The following is a 25,053-nucleotide window of genomic DNA, read 5'->3' on the forward strand; positions in this document are numbered from 1 at the left end:
AAAAAAAAAAAAAAAAAAGTTGGAGGACATTCTACTTTCTTGAAAGTGTTTTGGTCCTGACCTACTAATTCTTTGGATCTACTATCAGCAAAGATATCACTGTAAGGACTAAGATGTGCCCGAGCCAAGCCATAGTGTTTTCAGTTGCCTCATATGCATGTGAAAGCTGGGCAATGAATAATGAAGACCAAAGAAGAATTGACATCTTTGATTATGATGTTGGCGAAGAATACTGAGTATACCATGGACTGCCAAAAGAACGAACAAATCTGCCTTGGAAGAAGTACAGTCAGAATGTTCCTTAGAAGCAAGGATGGCGAGACTTCCTCTCACCTACCTTGGATGTGTTATCAGGAGGGACCAGTCCCTGGAGAAGGACATTATGCTTGATAAAGTAGAGGGTCAGCAAAAAAGAGGAAGACCCTCAGTAAGATGGATTGACAGTGGCTGCAACAATGGGCTCAAGCATAACAAAGATTGTGAGGATGGCATAGGACCAGGCAGTGTTTTGTTCTGCTGTACCTAGGGTTGCTATGAGTCAGAACCAACTCAATGGCACCTAACAACAACAACAAAAACAACTATCAGCAAGCATTCATTCATGCTGAGACTCTGTTTTATTCTCTCACCTTCCCTTGCTACACCTGCTGCTGTTGCAAACATGACCACAAATCTTCAGTGGCTACTTTTGGATCTCTGTCTGTTTTCCCAGGCCAAGTTATGTTACCAAAAAAATAAAATAATAATTTATATATATATTTGTCATGCAGGAGACTTTAAAGGCTATATAAAACAAGTGAGATTAAGCACTTGACCAGCAAGGTTTTTAAGTTACTGGAATTGGTAATGCTCCTTCCACCATACTAGTGCTTCTCAAAAATTAGCATGTGTAAGAATCACCTAGATAGCTTATTAAAATACAAATTTCTGGCCCCACCTCTAGAGATTTTGATTCAGTAAGTCTGGAATGTTGTTGTTAGGTGCTGTTGAGTTGATTAAGACTCATAGCAACTTTCTATGTAACAGACTAAACGTTGCCCAGACCTACACCATCCTCACAATTGTTGCTACGTTTGAGCCCATTGTTGCAGCCTGGAGTAGGGCCTGAGAATTTGCATTTTAACAGATTTCAGGTGAATTAATGCTATCTGTCTGCTGACCACACTTTAAGTAGCATCAATCTATCACTTTAAGTAGCACTATTATTGTTCAGCTTTTGTATTTTCACTGCATTTGTTCTAGTATTATTACTGTTTATTTTAGTGGTTCTTAGTCCTTCTTTTCGAGAATCTGATGAAAGCTATGGACCCTTTTCTCAGAGATATATACACTCAAATACAGTTTTGCACACAATTCAAGAGGTTCAGGAATTTACTCAAAGCACATCAATTAACCACAGGTTTATCTGTTAAATAAATAAATAAAATTTGAGTGCATACTCTTACAAGGCAGTGAACTAGGCCTGATGTTACTGCAAAATAAAAATAAATAAAAATTAGGACACGGTCTCTGTCCTAATAGAAGTTAGGTTTGGTAGGGATAATAATCATTAACTATCATGGCAATTAATTAATTAATTTTGATAAATAAAATGAAGAGGTAGTATAGGGTTGTTATTAGCTGCTGTTGAGTCGACTCTGACTCATAGCAAGCTTATGTACAACAGAACAAAACATTGCCAGGTCCTGCATCATCCTCACAGTCGCCAGCACATTCGAGTCCATCAGTGCAGCTATTGTGCCAATCTGTTTCACCAAGGGTCTCCCATGCCCTTATTGGCCCTCTATTTCACCAAACACGATGTCCTCCTCTAGCGGTTGATCTCTCCTGATGACATATCCAAAGCAAGCAAGTTGGACAATGTTCTGGTGTGATCCATAAGGTTTCCATTTTTATTTTCAGAAGTAGATCTCCAGGTCTTTCTTCTTATTCTCTGTTAGTCTGGAAGCTCCACTGAAATCTGTCCACTATGGATGACCCTGCTGGTTATTTGAAATACTGGTGGCACAGCTTTCAGCATCATAGCAACATGCAAGCTACCACAGTATGACAAAATGACGGATGGTGGAGTATAGGGTACTATGGAGCTTATAAAAGGCTTTTGTAAGGAAATGTTCCCCTGACTTTAAACAATGAATGGGATGGGGAATGGAAAGGCAAAGAGCATTCTAGATAAAGGAAACAGTGTATGAGAGACTCCAGAAGAGAGGATCGTGGTGTGTTTTGGAACTGAGAGAGCCAGGTGGCTAACATACAGAAATAAAAGGGAAGAACAGCTCAAAATAAGCCAGGAATAACATAAGATGTGCATTTCTGGCAGATCACTGTGGCTGCCTTGTGAAGGACAGATTGGAAGGCAGCAAGACTGGATTCAGAGAGACTAGTCAGGAGACTTTTTCATTAATCAAAGCAAACAAGGAAGGTAGCTGGGACTAATTTTGGGGGACAAATTAAGAATCCCTTGTATTTTGTAAATGTACTCTTCCCCCATCCCCACTTTTGGAACAGACAGTACCACCCACTGCATTGACTACCTTTCATCCATTCATCCATTCATCCATAATTATTTTTAAAAAATTTATTGTGGTAAAATATACATAAACTTTACCATTTTAATCATTTTTAAGTGTACAATTCAGTGACATTAATTACATTCACCATGTTGTGCAACTATTACGACTATCTTTCCAGATCTTTTTTATCATTCCAAACAGAACCTCTATACCAATTAAACAATAATTCTCCATTCCCCTCTCCTTCTAACCCCTGGTAACCTCTATTTCTGTCTGTGAATTTCGAGATACCTCATGTAAGTGGGATCATACAATATTTGTCCTTTCATGTCTGGCTTATTTCACTTAGCATGTTTTCAAGGTTTATCCATGTTGTAGCATGAACAGAATTTCATTCTGTTTTATGGCTTTATAATATTCCGTCATATGTATATACCACATTTTATTTATTCATTTGCTGATGGACACTTGGGTTGCTTCTGCTTTTTGGCTACTGTGAAATGCTGCAGTGAACACTGCTGTGCCAGTATCTGTTTGAGTTCCTGCTTTTAAGTTTTTTGGGTATATACCTAGTCATAAGGTAATTCTGTGTTTAACTTTTTGAGGAACTGCCAAACTGTTTTCCATAGTGGCTCCACCATTTTGCATTCCCACCTGCAGTGCACAAGGGTTCCAGTTTCTCCACAACTTCGTCAAATTTATTATTTTCTGTTTTTCTGATGATAGCCATCCTAGTGGATATGAGTGATATCTCATTAAGGTTTTTATTTGCATTTCCCTAATGCAAATGATGCTGTACATCTTTTCATATGCTTATTGGCCATTTTGATATCTTTTCTGGAGAGATGTCCGTTCAAGCCCATATTTTAATTGAGTTGTTTGTTGTTAGCTTTAACAGTTCTTTATATATTCTAGATATTAATCCCTTATTAGATACATGATTTGAAAATATTTTCTCCCGTTCTGTGGGCTGTCTTTTCATTTTTGATAGTGTCCTTTGATATATAAAGTTTTTAATTTTGATAAAATCCAATTTATCTATTTTTTCTATTCTTGTCTGTGCTTTTGGTGTCAAAGCTAAGAATCTATTGCCATATCCAAGGTTATGAAGCTTTTCTCCTAAGAGTTTTATGGTTTTAGCTCTTAGATTTAGGTCTTTGATCCATCTTGAGTTGACTTTTGTATATGGTCTAAGGTAAGGATCCAACTTCATTCTTTTGCATGTGGAGATCCAGTTTACTCAGAACCATTTTGTTGAAAAGACTGTCTTTTGCCCATTGAATAGTCTTGGCATCTTTGTTAAAAACCAACTGACCATATATAAGGGTTTGTTTCTGGACTTTCTATTCTATTCCATTGGTCTCTATCCTTATGTCAGTACCACACTGTTTTGATTATTGTGACTTTGTAATAAGTTTAGAAATCCAGAAGTGTCAATGCTGTACTTAAGTTCTTATTTTTTTATTGTTTTGGCTATTTGGGGTCCCTTGAAATTCCATATTAATTTTAGGATAGGGTTTTCTATTTCTGTGAAAAACACCATTGGAATTTTGGTAGGAATTACATTGAGTCTGCAGATGGTTTTGGGTAGTACTGTCATCTTAACAGTGTTAAGCCTTCCAATCCATGAATGTGGGGTATCTTTCCATTTACTTAGGTCTTCCTTCATCTTTCAGCAATGTTTTGTAGTTTTAAGTGTATAAGCCTTTCACCTCCTTGGTTAGATTTATTCCTAGTTACTTTATTCTTTTTGATGCTACTGTAAATGAAATTTCTAATTTGGTTTGCTTATTGCTGGTTGTGGTAGTTAATATTATGTGTCAACTTGGTTAGGCTATGACTCTCAGTGGTTTGGTATGTGCTCTTCCATAATGTAATCACTTTCCATTTTTTGATCTGATATGAGCAGCTAATCAGTTGAAAAGGGGGTTTCCTTGATGGGGGTGGCCTGCCTCCAGTATATAAATAGGTGTTCTGGCAAAGCTCACTCTTTCTGTCGACCCTGTACTCTTCTTGTCACCTGACCTCTGGTTCTTGGGAAATAAATCTGCAAAAGTTTCCACCCTGCTGCCTGACCTGTAGATCTTGGATTCACAGCCCCTGCAACCCAGTGAGCCAGCAAGAACCCTCAGCCTGCTGCTGGGCCCACGGATTTGGGACGTGCCAGCCCTACAATTGCCATTTCCTTGAAGTAAATCTCTCTATATGTATTTATATACATGTTTCACAGGTTTTGCTCCTCTAGAGAATCTGGACTAAGGCGTTGGTGTATCAAAATAAAACTGATTTTTGCATGTTGACTGTGTATCCCGCAACTTTGCTGAATTCATTTATTAGCTCTGATGGCTTTCTTGGAGAGTTTAATCCATTTACATTTAAAGTAATTACTGGTAAGGAAGGATTTAATTCTACCATTTAGCAATATTTTTCTGTATGTCTTAAATGTTTTTTCTTCCTCAATTCCTTTTTTATTGCTTTTTTTGTATCTAGTAGAATATTTATAGTGTACTGTTTTGATTCCATTCTTCTTTTCTGTGCATTTCTTAGTTATTTTCTTAGTTGTTACTTGGGGATTACAATTAACATCTTAAACTGATAACAACCTAGTTTAAATAATGCCAACTTACTTACAATGGTGTACATACACTCTGCCCTTATATATCTCTGTCCCTCTCCCTTTCTATTATTATTGTCATAAACAACATAGATTTATAATTACTCTTTTATGCACTTGCCTTTAGAATAATATATGAAAAAAATAAGAGTTACAAACCAAAAGTACAATAATACTGACTTCTATGTTTACCTTTGTAGTTACCTTTATCAGTTTTCTTTATTTCTTCTCATGGCTTCAAGTTACTATCTAATGTCTTTTCATTTCAGCCTGAGGGACTCCTTTTAGCATTTCTTGTAGGGCATGTCTGCTGGTAATGAACTCCCTCAGCTTTTTTTTTTTAATCTAGGAATGTCTTAATTTCTCTTTCATTCTTAAAAGGTAGCTGTGCTAGATATATACAGAATTTTTGGTTGACAGTTTTTTCTTTCGGCACTTTAAATATTGCATCCCACTGCCTCCATGGTTTCTAATTAGAAACCTGATGTTAATCTTATTGACGATTCCTTGTATGTTATGATTTGCTCCTCTCTTGCTGCTTTCAAGATTCTCTCTGGTCTTTGATTTTTGACAGTTTGACTAAATGTGTCTTGGTGTGGGTCTCTTTAAGTTTATCCCTCTTGGAGTTCATTGAGCTTCTTGGATGTGTAGATTCATGTCTTTCATCATAGTTGTGAAGTTTATGGCCATTATTTCATTAAGTATTTTTTTCTGCCTTTCTATCTCTCTTCTCCTTCTAGGACTCCTATGATGCATATGTCCATATGTTTGTTTGATGGTGTCCCACAGGTCCCTCAGGCTGTTCACTTTTCTTCATTGTTTTCTCTTTTTGATCCTCAGATAATTTCAACTGTCTTATCTTCAAGTTCACTGATCCTTTCTTCTACCTGTTCTAATCTGTTGTTGAGCCCCTCTCCAGTAAATTTATTTCAGTTACTGTACTTTTGAGTTCCAGAATTTGTTTGTTTCTTTTTTATAGCTGATATCTTTTTACTTACATTCTCATTTGGTTCATGCAGCATTTTCCTAACGTCCTTTAGTTCTTTGTCCATGGTTTACTTTAACTCACTGAGTATATTTAGGACAGTTGATTTATCATCTGTAATGGTTAAGATTGTGTATCAACTTGGCTGGGCCATGATTCTCAGTGTTTATATGTGATCACCCCCAGGATGGGATCTGCTGTGAGTAGCCAGTTAGTTGAAAGGGAGTTTCCTTGGGCGTGTGGCCTGCATCCGAATGTAAGTGGATGTTTTGGCTTTGGCCTGCTTGGATTCTGCAGCTGGCTCCTGTTCATCTAATCTCCAATTCTTGGGGCATGAGCTAGCAGCTTACCTGATGAACTTGGGATCTGTCAATCTTCACAGCTTGTGAGCAAGAGCCCTGCTCTCTGCCTGCTGATCTTGGGTTTGCCAGCCCCTGCAGCTTCGTGAATTAGGAGAAGCCTTGTGGTCTTGCCTGCCTATCTTGGCATTCGTTGATCTTCACAGCCTGTGAGCAAGAGCATTGCTCTCCAACCTGCTGATCTTGGGTTTGCCAGTCCCTGCAGCTACATAAATTAGAGGAAGCCTCTATCTTGATCCACAGACCTGGGACATTCCAGGCTGTACAACTGCCTGAGCCACTTCCTTGATATAAATCTCTCTCTATATATATTTATATGCTTTACTGGTTTTGCTTCTCTAGAGAACCCAGCCTAAGACAACATCTTTGACTAGTAATTCCAATGTATGGGCTTCCTCAGGGATGGTTTCAGTCACATTTTTTTTTTCCTATAAATGGGACATACTTTCTTATTTCTTTATATATTTTATAGCTTTTTGTTGAGAACTGGAAATTCTGAGTATTATAATGTGGTGGCTCTGGAAATCTGAATTTACGACATCTCAGGGAATGCTGTCACTACTTGATGAAGGCTAAAGTAGTCTGTTTAGTGATTGCTCCAAGCTATTTTTGGAAAGTGTGTATTCTGCAGTTAGTCAGTGGCCTGACAGATTTCACCAAGAAAAAAAAAAGTATGTCATTAGGTGCTGTTGCGTCTATTTCAACTCATAATGACCCTATGTGAAAGAGTAGAACTGCCCTATAGGGTTTTCTTGGCTGTAATCTTTACAAAAGCAGATCTTCAGGTCTTTCTCTCACAGAGCCACTGGGTGGGTTTGAACCACCAACCTTTCACTTAGCAGCCAAGTGCTTAACTGTTTGTGCCACCAGGGGTCCAAAAAGAGGCACAACGACCCTTTAAGCTGCTGTCATCGGGAGAAGCCACTGCTGCTGCAAGGGCTGAAATCATGTCAATCATCTGCACCGGTCCCTCAGGGCACCGCCAAACCAACCCAAATGTACAACCCCCAATCTTTAGAGGACAAGGTCCCCTCTGCCTGCCCTAGCACCAACTCAGTCACTCTAGGAACGTGGGCCGCCATCCCCACCACTGCAGCGGGGCTGAGGAATGGAGGATGGTAGCCAGTTGGCAATTGTGGCTTGCCTATGAAAGATCAGCAGCCTCTCCCTTCATCAGGCACTCCTTTGGTTGTTACAAGTGTCCAGTCAGGATCCAGAATTCCAAAATAGTTTATTCCAATAGCTCTTTCCAGTTGAATTGTTGATTTGGTGGAGAGACTAATCCCTAGAGCCTCCAACTCCACCATTTTGCATGACATCACTCTCCATAAATGTTCTTTTAATATCTATAATTTCTTTGGTATTTCTTTACAGAAAAGTAAAAAGAGCTTTGCAGTCAACAGTCCTGCATTGGAAGGCTAGTGCTACCACTCACCATTTGGTTAAGTTATACTTCTCATATTATGTAGGCATGCCCAAAAGGGTTTGGGATAGTATGCCAAGAGATATGAAAAGGCACTGGCTAACCATGGTGATCTTCCTACATACCATATTTTCACACAAATAATGTGGGCATTCTGCGTTTTTTGGCCAACTGTGCCCTCCTCCCCCATTAGGTATTTACAGCAACATATTAAAAAAATTAGCATGCTTACAAAAATACCTCGTTGGGGGAGGGTACAGTTGGCAAAAAATGTGGAACACGCACATTATTTGTGTAAAAATATGGTAAGCATTTTTATTCAAACAATTGTTTTGGGAAAACATTTTTATGTTAAAATAAATACTATGATATTATGGAACAGAATGCCAATCGTGCATAAAGTTTTTGCATAAACCATGAGACTTTAAAGAACATCTGCAGTTCTGGTATGCTGCAATGGGTTAAGATTCCCAACATACCAAAATTAACACTCTTCTACCTTTAAGAGCATTTCAGCAGAAATGTTTGTGAAATAATGACTTTACCTTTCTAAGACTGAATTTTACATTTATAAAAATAGAAGTAAAAATACCACATGGGTTTTTGTGAAGATTAAATAAAACAAACGAAAACTCATAGCATTTACTCTTGTACCAAATAGTTCTTAAATAACTGTTATGCGTGTGTCAGAGTAGAAATGTGCTCAGTAGGGTTTTCAGTTGCTGATTTTTTGGAAGTAGATCACCAGGCCTTTCTCCCGAGGAACCTGTAGGTGAACTCAAACCTCCAACCTTTCAGTTAGCAGCTGAGCACATTAACCATTTGCACCACCCAGGGACCCCTTCAACTAACAATAGTAGTTTGAAAATATTCAGCATTTTGCCATATTTAGTGCATTCCATTTTGAAGTATTAACCTTCATATAACACTTCAGTCATCTCCTAATTTAACAAATACTAAGTCAAAATTAAACTCGATATCTGTTAACTTCTGTTAACAGATCTGTTAAGTCAAAAACAGTACAGTCCAAATGAGCACAGTCTAGTAAATTGTTAACAGATGTATAGTAACTACCTAATGTTTTAAACATCCCAATAGACATTAGGATATTAATGAAAAATAAGAAATTTTAGCTCCTAATTGTATGTGAAGTTTCTCCTTCTAGTCAAAGACTCTGCTAGAGATTTTAAAAAATATTACAGGTAAAGATAACTATAAAGATGACTAACTCAATAAATGGAAAGGCTGAGAAAAAAAAGGAGAGCAGAGTTGAAAGCATTACAGAAATTTGAGGAAGGCACATGACTTAGCCAATTATGTACAGTTGGGTTACAGTACACTCCAGGGAGCCAGAGTTTCTGATGTTAGTTCTATATTTTCACTTTCAGTATTTTTATTGTTATTAATTCTAAGTGTGGTACTACTTTTGTCATCTTAAGTGATATTTTTATCATAAAAGATTTTTCCTTTAAAGATGTAACTATATGGAATATACTTAAGAATCATTTATGTAAATCTTTCCCTAGCCCTCCAAAAATCTAATATATATTGATTTGTGGTAAGAAATATTAATTTGGCCACCAACTTTCTTAATATAAGCTTACTAAATGAAAGAAACTTGGTATTTTAATAAAGTCCTATAAAATACTTTTAAAAATTTTCAAAAAAAAGAACCATGCAAAAATGTTGAAAAAATATTAGATTTCAATACATACGAGGGATCCCTACTTGTTGTTTTCTTATTGCTGGACCAATGTTCAGTTTCTTATCCTTATAATTAAGTTTTTCTGCCTAAAATAAAAAAGGAATAAATTATTTTGTTATTTTGGCACTATTATCTGTAAAACCAATTAGGAAAAACTAGTAAGAAAGAATTTTTAAAATTCAGACTAACATTCTTTGAAGGCAGGAAAGCAAGTGAAAAGGGAAAAGTCTTGACATTAAAAAAGATATGGGTCTCAATCTTGGATCCAATGCTCTGACCGTAATTCCTCATCTGAAATATATCATTTAGTAATATATAATTCAAATTCTATTTTCTCGATTAAAACTAAATGCTACACTTGCCATAATTTAAAGTTATTACACTGAACTGCAGACCATAAACTTTTTCTACACTCTTAGTTTAGATACAATATTCAATAGAAAGGAAATAATTTCAAGTAACCTCTAGGAATCCATGTTTATAGTGTTTTTAAGGAATTTAAAATCCTATTAACACTTCACAAAAGACACAACCTCAAGTTCTTAGTTTAAACAAATAAAGTGAAAATTATATTAAAACTTCAATACCATGTCCATGTAATGATTTCGAATTTGTTCTTCTGCAAATAAAGGTTTCTCTTTAATCTTTTTCTTTTTTTTTAAACTAAATTATTTTGGAGACCAATGCCAATCTTAAATGCAAATTTAAATTTTTTTTTTTTTTTTTAGTAATTGATTACTGTATAGGAACACTGCCATTAAAATAAATACCTTAAGGGATTAGTTTCAAAGAAATAAGTTCTAAAAGTGAAGTTAAATACATCAAAAGATCTTACCTCTTGTAAAATTTTTTGTGCATCTTCTTGTGTTTCAAATGTGACAAAACCATACCTAAATAAGTACATGAATTATTTTGTTAAACTATTACATCAGTTTCATATTAAGATTTCTAAAAATTTTGTTTTCTAAGAATAGGCCACTATAGGAGTAAGTTATCTTTCTATGGTGCACCAGGATGGAAAATTAGGGGGATCATTCACAGCTTAACACTGTCACTTTCCTCTTAGAGACAGCGACAAAAAGAAAAAAAGACAAAAAAAGAAACCAGGGATATCTTGAACAGTTTTAGCCCTGAGCTGTATCTAAGGCAGGAAAGCATGACAGATTCATGTTTTGGCTTATAAACTGGGATGCAATTAATTTTAGTCTAGAGCAATAATCTCCTTTTAAAATAACAAGAGTTTGGCTTAAACAGGAATCAAAGTAGAAAAAAAAAAAACCTTAAAAAATTAAAGTAAAATTTTCAACACAGTAAAATTTCTTACATTGGTAAATGAGTATACAGGCTTACTATTTAATTATTATTAGAGATATAAATTAGTAATGCAATTATATATTAGTATATTTCTCCTTATTTAGTATGAATTAAAAAATACATACAACTCAGACCTTTCATGTGATTGTGAACTTCAGAGTGCAATTTATATAAGTTCATTTTTAAGGATACGAATACATGATATATGCCATGTCCAAAGAGTTAAAAAATAGTTAAAGAGAAAGAAATAAAAGTGTATTCCTCCAAAACGTAATTTCTATAATTATGGAAACTTAAGGAAACGTTTTTGAATAGTGCTAAATTGCTTGACTACTATTTTCTTCAATTTATAATTAATGTATTATATATCAAGTTCCTTTTTCTGACAAAGGAATTTCACTTTTTCTACTATCCTAAACTTTAAATAAGAGCTAGGGACATGTTTTTACATAAAAATTTTTGGTAGAACACATACACCACCAGTGGAAAAAGCATACAATACAGTTTACATTTTCATGTATTTTTTTAAATGATAAAATATGGATACTATCAAAATAATGCAAATTCTATCAGCCAAACAAAAGTGATACAGTCTTCCTTCATCTCAGTATTGTTTGGCAGCCTGAAAAAATATCTCATCTGTTTAAAGATAACCTCTCTGTAGGATCTCATCTCTTTCAGAATGCTCACCTGTAATACTTAATGTTTCCCACTAATATCTTTTTCTATCCACCTCATTGGTACCTTTTCTGATGCCTATAAATACTGATGTTTCGCCTCTTTCAAGAAAACAAACACAATCCTTCATTGATCTCCACTGCCTTATCCGTTTATTTTTCACTTTGTAGTCAAACGCCTTTAAATGAGTGCGCTATGCAAATCACCTTTTCCCTCCCTGAAACCTGGCTTTTGTACACACCAATCCACGAAAGCAGCCCTAAGGTCATCAGACGTTTCTAGACAAATTCTGCTGCTTTTTTCTAAATTTTTACTTTCCTTAATACAACAATAAAAATCAGTCTCATGAGAGTTATATTTCTGATATTAGTCCCCTACTAGGTCTCTACGGCACAGTCATTTCTTGGGATTGGTTGTTTTAAAATAAAGTTCTCTTTAGTCTAAAGCAGGGATACAATTCCAAATGTATCTGATCCCTTTAGCTTCTGGCTCCTTAGCTACTGGACATTAGGTCCTTAATATTAAGTGCTTGCTTAATATTAAGGTATAACATGGTCCCTCAGCCCGTGCAAGAACAGCTTCCCGACAAATAAAGGAATACTATAGTGTCCCCCTCCCTTCAAAATACACACTCACAGGCACACATACCCATTAGCGAGCGCATGTGAGAAATAGAGGGAAAGAAGAGGAGATGAAATTGTTAAAAAAAAAAAAAAAAAGGGAACCAAAGTAAGTTAGTAAATAAAACCTAGTTACCTAATAAAATACAGTTGGTAATTCTATGTATTATCTTTAGTGATACTAACCCTTTGGACACTCCAGCTCTGTCATTGACAATCTTCACTTCTTTTACAGACCCATACTGGGAAAAAAATTTTCTTAAATCATTTTCATTTGTCTAATGGCATAAAAAGAAAATATGAAAAAAAAACATTTTTTTAATTGAAAAAAGATGAAACAACTCATGATTGTTTTGAAGACATAAAAAATTATATATAATAATGATGCAAGAATACCTCTCATTGTAAAAACAATGTGTGAAAGTATTAGGTTATTAAAATAAACACCTTGCTTTATGTAGAAAGTATATTGTTAAACTGTTACTATATCAGTCAAAAATTTTTAAGCTGAATTATTTTAAAACCACAAAGAACTCACTATTTAAAGGACTCTTTCAGTGGTTCTTGTTCTCTAGTTGGCTAGTTTTTCAAAACAATTTGGATTAGGCATGGCTATAAATACATATTAAAACAATTTGGATTAGGCATGGCTATAAATATATACTGGAGCCCTGGTGGCGCAGTAGTTAAGAGCTCAGCTGCTAACCAAAAAGTTGGCAGTTCAAATCCACCAACCAGTCTTGGAAACCCTATGGGACAGTTCTACTCTGTCCTACAGGGTCGCTATAAGTCGGAACTGACTCGACAGCAATGGGTTTGGGTTGGGTTTATAAATATATACTAAGTGCATACTACTACTGACTCTTTTGGCTTAGGGAGGCCCATAGTTGTGGTAGCAGAACTAGGTTATGTTGGCCTACACCAGTTGCTCTATTTTAATCAGCATAGCCCCCAGAAGAGTTGGATCTTAGGAAAGGTATATATTTGCAAAAGTAGTTGAGCTCAACTTGTGATAACAAGGAGGGTCTACAAGATTTAGTTATATAATTTACCTGTACTCAATATCCATTTCAGCTAAATACAGACATTACGATATTAAAAATTAAAATTTGAATCATAATTAGACTTACAATGTACAAGATATCTACAAAGATAGTTTTGGTGTATTTGGTTTTAACTGAAATACTCTTATATTAGACTAATATCACCTTTTCCCAAAGTATTCACCTTAAATTCACTGTAATTTAATTTTGTTTCAGCTATAACTGTTTGCCCCCAAGAGTAATTTTATATGTCCCCAGAAATTTTTTTTTTTTAAATTTATACACATGGGAAAAGAGCCATGCCTAACAGCAGAGCAATGCCTCTTGAGTTCTACTGCTACCTTACTTATATATATTATTGTTTTTTCAGTTGGTAAAACAAACCAAACCTGTTGCCATCTAGTCAGTTATAACTCATAGCGACCCTATAGGACAGAGTAGAACTGCCCCATAGGGTTTCCAAGGAGTGGTTGGTGGATTCAAACTGCCAACCTTTTGGTTAGCAGCTGAGTTCTTAACCAGTGCACCAGCAGGGCTCCAGTTGATAACATAAAGCCTACTAAACTGGATGATGATAAACACTGATTTAATCTAAGATGAACTGACTGCCTTTTATTTCAATAAACACATGATAAAATCAACATTAGAATAAGAACTTATGTTAGAAAGTTGAAAACACATTACTTCAAACTATTCTGTAGTAAAGAATCACTAACTGAATTTTACAGCTCAATTTCTTCGATGAGAAGTAAGGACAGGGAAAGATGTCAGTGATAATTAAATGATGATTAAATATTAAGAGGGATAGGCTGTAGGTGTCTAAATATAAGAGGTTTAAAAAAATTGAGACTGCTTGCTACTACAGTAAACTATTCCCCTGCTTCAAAAGGGCATAAGGGAGAGTGCCGTAGCAGTTACCTTAAAGCTATGATTGCACTGTAATAATGAACTCCAAAATTAATATTGTAGATGATGGGCTTCAGTAACTGAGACTACCATACAAATTTTATATTTATTGATGATGTATTTTTAAAAATATACTAAACTATTATAATGTAAATTAATTCTGAACAAAGAATACCCACATTGAGTATTTTTGGACAGCCATTAATATGTTCTATAGAAACAGAAAATCTTTTTAAAAATAAGCATTTCATGAGAAATCTTTTGTTTTCATTTTTACTGAAATAATCACATACTTGCTTGCGAGTCATTATTTTGGCTAATACAGTAAAAGCATAACATTTTCTTGTACAGGAAAAAAGTAATTCATTTAAATTGTGACAGACTGATTATATGGCAGTAATCAGTTGCTGTCCAGTCTGTTTCAACTCATGGCGACCCCATGTGTATGAGATTAGAACTGCGCTCCTAGGGCTTTTCAATTGCTGATTTTTGGGAAGTAGATCACCAGGCCTTTCTTCTGAGGCACCTCTGGGTGAACTAGAGCCTCTAACCTTATGGTTAGCATCTGAGTGTGAAAACCACTTGCAACAGCTAGGGACTCCTATGCAAAAATAGTGAGTTATAAAGATCCTACTCTAATGGCACAAGGATTTCTTAAATTAAAAAATACAACTCTTCCTGTAATTTCCAATACGTAATATGGAAGTTTGGAAATCTTTCTATATATCTATTTGGAAGTAAGGGGATTTCACTTACAATATTCAAGCATACCTTTCTTCTACGTAGTCACCACTACCTCCTATATGGGAGTGCTATAAAATATCTCACAAACTATGTTTCTTTAAAAGTATGAAATGGCTCATTATATAATTTAAATACTATAAGATGTATTTAAGATGCTTTATTATGACAAGGACACAGGATATTTTTGGCGATCCAATTCTGAATTAAATCATAGAAAGCAATTTGCTCAGGAAATTCTTGAACATTGGGTTGCCATGAGTTGGAACAGACTGGACAGCAACTGGTTATTTCATAAAACTGAATTGTTTTTTAATTATGTCTTCTTTTAAAAATTATGATCACACATTATTTGGGCTACTGGAGTATTATTCAAGAAAGTATAATATATTAGTGTAGCATGGTGAAATGAAGAATACACAGTCTAGTATTCTCTCTGCCACTAATTAGGCAGGAGCCTATGTCATGTCAATGAGCCTCAGTTTCCTGGTATGTGAAATTGCACAATCATATATGCCCTACTTTAATTACATGGTTGTTGAAAAGATTACTTATATTAAGACAATTTGAAACCTACTGATAATTATGCAAATATATTATTTTTATAGCTACACAAAAAAAATTTCTGAGAAATAAAACAACTTCTAATATAAAAAATATACTATGTTACATGCATAAATAGATACCTTAAAGTCAATTCCTCCTACAAAGATGCGATTAGGGATCACTGTTCCATATCTTGGGGCACTCGTTGGGTTATTCAACAGCACAGGTGACACAGGATTAGGGGATGGAGATAATGAATCTGTTTGTGTCTGATTTGGTGTTTGCTGTAAAATAAAATTCTTTTAAACTTTTAGCACTGACATTAAGTTTTATGCAGGCTAAGACAATGTATCTTTCAAAAAGACAAGTCATTTAGACAAAATTTAGTATTTTAGACTTTACTTTTATCTGAATATTATCAGATTATAATTAGAGCTAGTAGCTTTTGGGGACAACATAAAATATAGTAAATATTTCTCAATTACAATCTACTCAATTACAGAAAAAATCTTATGGAGAAATATTAAACTCAAAAAGAATTCTGAGAAAGAGAAAAGCAGCCCTGGACAGATGGGAGCTGGCCTGGCACAATCAATGAGGCCTTGATGTTATTTGGAGTTGGCCTGGCCAACAGCTAGCCTGTGGTGTTCTCTTGTTAAGAGAATACCAACATCAGACAAGGTCACTCTGTGATTGTGATGGATCAAATAAAAACAAAACCATTCCATAATTATGTCTGAACACTTAGAAAAACAAGAGTATTGCCCAAACAACAAAAATGACCAAGCATTCCTCTGTCCTGGCTGATTTGAGTGACTGCTCCTTCTTTTTTTTTTTTCCTAACCAATCATAGCTTTAGCCTCAATACATTTTTATTGCTTTCTAGATAAGAATTCTCAACATACCCAACCATAGAATTCCCACGTCCTGACAACATGCAATCCAGCGCAAAGCCCTTCTTTCTTAAGCCTTCTACAAAAATCACGTAACATAAGCCTAAGTACTACAATAAGTTATTTCTAACACCCTCTTACTGAGGGCCCCCATGGCTCCCCATGGTGTATGTCCTCCCTTGTTGCAATGAGTCAATAAACCCAACTTTATTCAACTACAGGTATATTCCTAGTGGTTTCTGGCTAAAGGGCATTAACAAGTTAATAGAGCAACTCTGACAAGTTTAAGTTCACTGTTTTTTAGCTCTAAAGTAAAATTTTTAAATGCCCCTGTCAATGTGAAGATTGGACTGGTTTGGTAAAGAAATGTTATTTTATAATTCATTGATATAACTCTTTATACCAAAGAACTCAGCTCAGTATGTATTCATATTGTGACAATTCTAACTCAAAGAACCTAATTTAAATTTTAATAAGTATATATTAATATACAAGCCTTTGTACAATGGCAAGATAGTAGACTCTTAAGGTCCATCTGAAACAAACAAGACTTGAGAATAGAATTTTAAAGAGAAAATATTCAACAACTTGCAAATTATTTTCCTTCAGGGAATATTATTTGGAATTCTGAGTCAGTCTAACATATTAAATGACTGCTTCAAAAAATTGAAGTTCATGATTCTAATGCTCTGAGAAACAAACACATGAAAACAAATAGGGAGGGGAGCTGTTGTTCTCTTTCACATTTGTTCTCCTCTTTCACTTCATTGGCCAATAACACCATCATCCCTGTCTTAATGTCTGAGAGATGTACAGAGAAATAGCCAGTGGTGACTATGGGGCTACAGGTGGAACCTCACAGGCTCTTTCCTATCCAGTCTTAAGGGTGGGGGGTGGGTACATGTGTCCTAAGAAGGGAGTTCATAGATACACATCTTTAAGGCACAGAAAAGCTACCACATTTAATAATTTCTATGTTGTAGTGTCTATGATATAACCTTGACTCTCTATTTCTTTACAGAGTGTAGACATTACCTATTTGCTAAATTAACTAAATGTCTTCACAAAATTCTCTTCTTAAAAACAAAGTAAGAGTTCAATGGATGAACTCATTTATTCTCAAATTTCAGTAAATGTCAAGTCCCATTATTTTTCATTGAGAGAGAGATGAAATAAATGGAAATGAACAGAGTGCTTTATTTCCAATTTTGAGAAACTAAAGGATTAAAAAAAAAAATCCTCATTGAAAAAAGAAAAACTTCAACTTTTTACACCCAATTCATGTCGTTCTCCAGTTTCTAAGGGTCCTGCTTTACTGTGGATTTCAATTGCTTTCTTTTCCCCCTTACCAGTTATCACTTTCTACCATACTATAATATTTACTTATTATATTTATTGTCATCTCTTCCACTAGAATGTAATGTAGTATTCACGAGGGCAGCATCTAAAGAAGTGATGGGTACATATCAGGTGCTCAGTAAAGATTTGTTAAGTGAATGAATTAATAATTTCTTTAGGAGAGCCTGCTATCCAGACTGGGAACTGAAGAATACAGGATGAATAATAGCCTAGTAAAAACTGCAATTAAAAAGCCTCAAGCAGAGGCAACATTTAAGTTCCTTAGAGAAGGATAGAGATGCATTGAGTTAAACAGTAAAAAACAGTCACAAGTTCCACTGGCAATAATTTTGCAAGATATGAAAACATCTAAACAGGTGATACTATTGGGCAGCTCTACTCTGTCCTATAAGGTCACTGTGAGTCGGGATCGACTCAACGGCAATGGGTTTATCAGGTTAGAAGTAAGGGTTTGCGCTTAATAAAACTTCCAGCAATAATCAAAAACCAAACCTGTTGCTAACAAGTCTATTCCAACTCGCAGCGACCCTATAGGACAAAGTAGAACTGCTCTACAGGGTTTCTAAGGAGTGGCTGGCGGATTCGAACTGCCAACCTTTTGATTAGCAGCTGAGCTCTTAACTACTGCACCACCAGGGCTCCTCCAGCACTAAACAATTTATTAAAGTTCACCTCCGAGGTAATGTTATCTCACTGCCTTCTCCCCTTGAAAACTACAAAATCTGTAATCTACTTTGCAAATGAAGACAACAGGAAGAAGGTGGGCTAACCGTCGCAGTCACGGCCTCGGTGCTCCTTCCCCTGCCAGGCCAGCAAGTTGAAGCGCTGGGGAAAATGGCCGCAGAGACACTTTCCTCGGGTTCTCTCGGGTCATTGTGAACTTGAGCACTGACACGAGGATCCACCTCCTCCCCACCAAAGTGCGGGAGGGAAAAGAAGGCTAACCAACGAGAAATTTTGCTCCGCAAACCCGCCAGAAGCAGTGGCGGGAACCCTCAACGGCACCGACCCGGAGTCGGCCTCGTGCGCAGCAGGCCCTGCGGGCCTCGCGTGCCACGTGCTGATTGGCCGCCGGTGTGTCGCAGGGTGGGGCGCGGTGACAAGTTGCCAGGATCCTAGGGTCCACAGGGCCTCCTGACCCTCCTCCCTGGGCAGGCCCTGACTGGCTCCGGTGCTCCTGAGCTAGGGTCCTTGGCCGATATGAGCCACAGGACCCCTTCCGCCCCCCACGTCTCTCAGGCCTCCTGGTCCCCACCGACCAGTTGGGGAGAGGAGGCATCGGCTGCTGTGGCTGCTCCTGGCCCTGGGCGGCTGGGCGGACTTCCGGCGGAGGGAGAGAGTGTCAAAGACGCTGCCAAGCCCAGTTTCGGCGGGAAAGCGGTTTATTTGCCCGGTGCACATGGCTAAATCTCCAGTCGCCTCTCGAAACCTACCAGCCATTTCCGAGGTTCCCCAGTCTGCCCTCACCCAGCCTAGGTCTTGCGGCCGCACCTTTCCAACCCCACGATACGACCCTACGATACAACCTGACCGGGCCTGCAGGCAGGCGGCTCTTTGCGACTGTCTTTGGGGTACCCTGGCCATGTTTCTTCCCAACAAAATAACAGGAGTTTGGAATCTAAACCTTCCAGCCCCTCAGGGATGGGGCCCACATTGCTCATTCTCTCTGACCCCCACCTCCCACCCCTGGGCCCCGGGGCCCTGACCGTCGTACTCACCGCCCCGGACTCGGTCTCCATCTTCTCCGAGCTTCAAAAGCGAGGGGCAAAAGAACAGAAACCTAAAGTTTGAAAGCGCCTTCACACCAAGGAAGCAACACCACGTTTCCCAACAGGGGACTCTCTCCCCCAGGCGGCGACCGCGGCAGTGGTAACTGCAGAGGCGCAGGCTTGGACCTGGGGCCTGAACCTGCCACCTGGTGGAGGGAGGGGCAGAGAGAGGCAGGCGGCGTCGCCTCCGGCGGCGGATGGTGGTGCGGCCGGGCGCCGTAAGTAGGGGAGGGACGCGGGCGGGCGAATTTCGGCTTGGCCCGGGTCGCGCAGCTGGGACGTCTCAGGGGCAGAGCGCGCAGCTGGTCGGGGCGGGCGTGGGGTGTGCGAGTCGAGGGCTTGGTTCTGGGGACACTCTCACTTGCTTTCAGACGGCTGGAGAGGAGAGAGCGAACGGTTATGCAAAGCTCCATGCACCGCACGCCTTTCCCTCTTCTACCCTTTAAAGACGAAGAGTCGGCCTCTGGGAGTGGAAGGCTTCGAGAGGCTGAAGTGACCCCAAGGCTTTACTAAGGAGCGAGAGGCTGGTGGAGGGTCGACTTTCGAAGGCTGGTGCAAAGCGAGGAGGGAAGTTTCCAGAGTTAAACTCTGGACCCTGGAGCCTGACGCGCCAAACTCGGGGACTCTCGAGAAGCCGCGGAGCCGCGATGCACCTGTTGTCGCCGTCACTCATCCCTGCCGAGCGGGCGGGGGCAGCGCTGACGACTTGGCCAGGCAGGCTGCCTCTCAGTCCCGTCCGGGCTCCGGCGTCCGCCCCAGGCCAGCGCCCTGGGCCGCTCCCGTGGGGGCTCGACCCAGCTGAGCACGGCCTGGCTGGGGTACAGCCGCGGGGACAGGTCCGCGATGAAACCATTCACGCTCATGAGGATGTGAGGATTATGCAACATGGCTGGAGAGGCTCTAGCTTCCAATAGGCGTAGATCTCCTTGAAAGAAGACTGCTGTGTAAAGAATATTTCTAAAAGGTAGCTAAGACTTTATATATATAGAGATATATCCATATATCTATATATATATAGATATGTTCCAAAGAAAAATAATGAAATTTGACTTTTATTCAAATTTGAGAACAAGTAAGTTCATCCATTGAACTCTAATTTTGTTTTTAAGAGGAGAATTTTGCGAAGACATTTATTTATATATATAAAACCATGTTATAAATAATTACAACTAGGTAAGCTTACGCAATAGGAGCCCTGGTGGGGCAGTGGTTACACCACTTGGCTGCTAACCAAAAGGTTGCAGTTAGAACCTACCAGCCACTCCGTGGCAGAAAGATGTGGCAGTCTGTAAAGATTTACAGCCTTGGAAACTATAGGGCAGTACTACCCTGTCCTGTAGGGTTACTACTCCACGGCAGTGGGTTTGGTTTGGTTTTCTGAAGCTTATGCAATAATAATAATTATTATTATTGTAGGTACCATTTATCAAGAGATCACTTTGTTCCAGGCATAATGCTTTTTAATCACTATCATTTAGTCATCTCATTCTCACGGCAGCCCCTCAGACAGATACTCCTATTATCGTCATTTTATAGGTGAAGAAATGGTGGTTTGGAGGTTAAGTAACTCGGTCAAGGTTTAAAATTACAGGAGATTTAACCGTGGGTCTGTCTGAGCTCAGTTCATGATCTTAACCATTTTGCCATATATTTTTAAGGAGTCAGCAGCAACAACTGTTAAAAGTTACATCAGTAATAACTTTTTGTACTCTTTATTGCAAAAATTTGAGTTTGGGTTGTTTTACTTCCAAGATAAACGGTTAAAATATGAGAGTGACTTTGTTAATTTTTAGTCTGTTCAAAGGTTAGCTGTTCTTCATATTATTTACCAAAAATAAACTGGGAAACATACTTTTTGTTCATTGAATAAATTTCAGCTAAAGCACTCTAGAAGTCATTATAAATTACTGGATGCAATGTAAGCTCATTTTCTCAGATTTTGTTCCTGTGGAAACAGAGAATACAAATTCAAATTAAAACTCATATTCTAGAGCAAAATCATTTTACTATTCAATACCATGAGAACTGATCTTCCTTGGGCACTTTTTCCAGTAGAAATGATGGATTTGAATAGATGTTACTATACTCTTTTTACCCAAGCCTTTTTTTTTTAACTAAAAACATTTGTTTTTAAAAATTTTTACTACTGTTTTAATACAGTTCATTTTTAGAGAAGTTTTAGGTTTACAGAAAGTACAGAGTGTTCCCGTATTCTGCCTCCCCCCACGCCCCTGCACACAGTTTCTCTTATTATTAACATCTTGCATTTGTGTGGTATATTTGTTACAATTGATGAACCAATATTGATACTGAAGTCTGTAGTTTTTCTTAGGGTTAATTCTTTGAAATCACTTATTTTTGAAGACTGTATTCTCTAAAAAATTATTCACCACAGTAGGTATTCAGTCTGACACACTAACCAACAAAATTTAGAGAACAACGGTATTTCAAGGCCTGTGCTGGGTGCTATGCGAATATACTATTCTTTTCTAACTGTTAATTCTTACAACAAAAAGTATTTGTGGTTTTAAAACTTGGATAAATCACTTACTTTATATAATTCAATTCAACTTTTCAGACATTTATAGGGTTCCTATTATTTGTAATACATAATGCTATGACCGCTTGTCTGTCAGTTTGTCATACTGTGATGGCTTGCATGTTGCTATGATGCTGGAAGCTATGCACTGGTATTTCAAATACCATCAGGGTCACCCATGGTGGACAGGTTTCAGTAGAGCTTCCATACTAACACAGACTAGGAAGAAAGCCAATGAAAACCCTATGGATCACGACAAAATATAGTCTGATATAGAGCTGGAAGATGAGCCCCTTTGATTGGAAGGCACTCAGAATACATAGTGGCTGTAGCAATGGACTCGACATACCAACAATTGTGAAGATGGTACAGGACCTGGCAGCATTTCATTCTGTTGTACAAGGCATCACCATGAGTTGGAGCTGACTTGACAGCAACTAACAATAACAACATGGGAGATACAAAGATAAACAGGATCAAACCTCTTCCTAAAGATATTTATAATCTAAAACCAAAAACCTGTTGCTGCCGAGTTGATTCTGACTCATAGCGACCCTATAAGACAGAGTAGAACTGTCCCATAGGGTTTCCAAGGCTGTAATCTTTAGGAAGCACGCTGCCACATCTTTGTCCCACCGAGCAGCTGGTGGGTTCGCACAGCTATTTCAGTTAGCAGCTGAGCTCTTAAGCACCGTGCCACTAGGTCTTATTTACAATTAAAAAACCAAAAAACGAAATTGTGGAGTTGATTTTGACTCACAGCGACCCTATAGGAGAGAGTAGAGCTGCCCCATAGGGTTTCCAAGGAGTGGCTGGTGGATTCGAACTGCCATCCTTTTGGTTAGCAGCCATAGCTGTTAACCACTGTACCACCAGGGCTCCATTTACAATCTAGAAGGGGAGAAAAGATAGAAAATTCATAATAATAATGATGTTGAAAATATGCATACGATAAATACAAGCAGAATAGGATAAGTGATATATGAACTGCCATCAAAGGTCTGTGGGAGCATAGAAGATGGCATCATGGAGCATGGTGTCCAGGGCTGGGTAAAGGCACCATCATGGCTGGAATACTTGTTTGGGCAGAAAGTAGGAAGAAAGCTATTGAGCTTCTATCATGTACTCTCTCTCTCACTGGAAATCTTAGTGTTAGAGAGGTAAAGTGACTCACCTAATCACACTGTTAGTAAGTGCTGGAGGCAGTTTTCAAAACTTAGTTCCATTTGACTCCATTGCCCATGCAGAGTTCACTCTACCAAGTTATTTATCCCACTGTAATAAGGAGCTAGAATTTTATTCTGAAGACTTTTGCAAAGAGAGAGCCATTGAAAGTGATTGAACCATGAAGTTATATAATCAGCCAAAATTTGGGAAGATAGTCTCAGACCAGAGAGTTTTTGAGGGATAGAGACTAGAAACAGAATTAAATTAGGAGAAGGAAATTGCTCAAGTGAAAAGTAATGGGGGCCTGAACAAAGGCAGCAACAGTGAGGAAAAAAAAAGCAAAACACTGGGAAAAGTTTAAAAAGATATCATTAAATGCGAGGACATGAGACTGTTGGGCATGGGTGGTAATGGAGAGGGGTGGCTGAGGGTCATTCAGAAGTCCCAAGATTCTAATATTAGAGATGCTATTTAGAAAATAAAAAAAAGGCACAGAAAATTAGGTGGAACAAAGAAACTGTGAACAGCACACAAAAAAAGACATCAAAATGATAGCACTAAACTCATACCTATCAATAATTACACTGAATGTGAATGGACTAAATGCATCAATAAAAAGACAGAGAATGGCAGACTGGATAAAAAAACACGATTCGTCTATATGTTGTCTACAAGAGACACACTTTAGACTTAAATACACAAACAAACTCAAAGGATGGAAAAAAATATATCAAGCAAACAACACTCAAAAAAGAGCGGGAGTGGCAATATTAGTCTCTGACAAAATAGACTTTGAAGTAAAATCCACCACAAAGAGTAAGGAAGGACACTAGATAATGATTAAAGGGTCAATACACCAGGAGGACATAACTATAACAAATATTTATGCACCCAATGACAGGGTTCCAAAATACATAAAAGAAACTCTAACAGCACTGAAAAGAGAGATAGCTCCACAATAGTAGTAGTAGACTTCAACACACCACTTTCAGTGAAGGACATAATATCCATAAAGAAGCTCAACAAAGACATGGGAAAGCTAAATGCTACAATCAACCAACTTGATCTCATAGACATACACTGAACACTCTACCCAACTGCAGCCAGGTATACTTTCTTTTCCAATGCACATGGAACATTTTCCAGAATAGACCACATATTAGGCCATAAAGCAAGCCTTAACAAAATCCAAAGCATCAAACTATTGCAAAGCATCTTTTCTGACCATGAAGCCATAAAAGTAGAAATCAACAACACAAAGAGCAAGGAAAAAAAATCAAAGACATGGAAACTGAACAACACCTTGTTCAAAAACTACTGGGTTATAGAAGAAATTAACTATGGAGTAAAGAAATTCATAGAATCAAATGAGAATGAAAACACATCCTACCAGAACCTTTGGGACATAGCAAAAGCAGGGCTCGGAGGTCAGTTTATAGCAATAAATGCACACATCCAAAAAGAAGAAAGGGCCATAATCAAAACATTAACCCTACAACTGGAACAAGTAGAAAGAGAGCAGCAAAAGAAGCCCTCAGTTGTCAGAAGAAACGAAATAAGAATTAGAGCAGAATTAAATGAAATAGAGAATAAAAAAACAGTTGAAAGAGTTAACAAGACCAAAAGTTGGTTCTCTGAAAAGATTAACAAAATTGATAAATTGGCCAAACCGACAAAAGAAAAACAGGAGAGGAAGCAAATAACCCGTATAAGAAATGAGATGGGTGATAGCACAACAGACCCAACTGAAATGAAAAGAATCATAACAGAATACTATTAAAAATTGTACTCTAACAAATTTGAAAACCTAGAGGAACTGGAAAAATTTCTAGAAACTCACTACCTAGCTAGACTAACACAAACAGAAGTAGAACAACTA

At 37.7% G+C, this 25,053-nt stretch overlaps 1 protein-coding gene across 3 annotated transcripts in view; it reads right to left on the minus strand.

Moving 5' to 3' along the window:
* Positions 1-20,027, minus strand: part of BOLL (boule homolog, RNA binding protein) — a 55,642-nt gene extending 35,615 nt beyond the window's left edge. The window contains exons 1-5 of one of the 3 annotated variants that reach the window (XM_004378193.3): positions 19,418-20,027; positions 15,588-15,731; positions 12,398-12,489; positions 10,435-10,489; positions 9,610-9,685 (exon numbers count right to left, since the gene is read on the minus strand). In XM_004378193.3, coding sequence (XP_004378250.1) covers positions 9,610-9,685; positions 10,435-10,489; positions 12,398-12,489; positions 15,588-15,731; positions 19,418-19,438 — 388 coding nt within the window. In that variant the 5' untranslated portion in view covers positions 19,439-20,027. The remainder of the gene's footprint in view (positions 1-9,609; positions 9,686-10,434; positions 10,490-12,397; positions 12,490-15,587; positions 15,732-19,417) is intronic. The other 2 variants (XM_023732955.1, XM_012556061.2) reach the window with 2 other exon arrangements.
* Between the last annotated feature and the right edge of the window lie 5,026 nt (positions 20,028-25,053).

Source organism: Trichechus manatus, unplaced genomic scaffold, assembly GCF_000243295.1.
Source record: "Trichechus manatus latirostris isolate Lorelei unplaced genomic scaffold, TriManLat1.0 scaffold00056, whole genome shotgun sequence".
Lineage (NCBI taxonomy): Eukaryota > Metazoa > Chordata > Mammalia > Sirenia > Trichechidae > Trichechus > Trichechus manatus.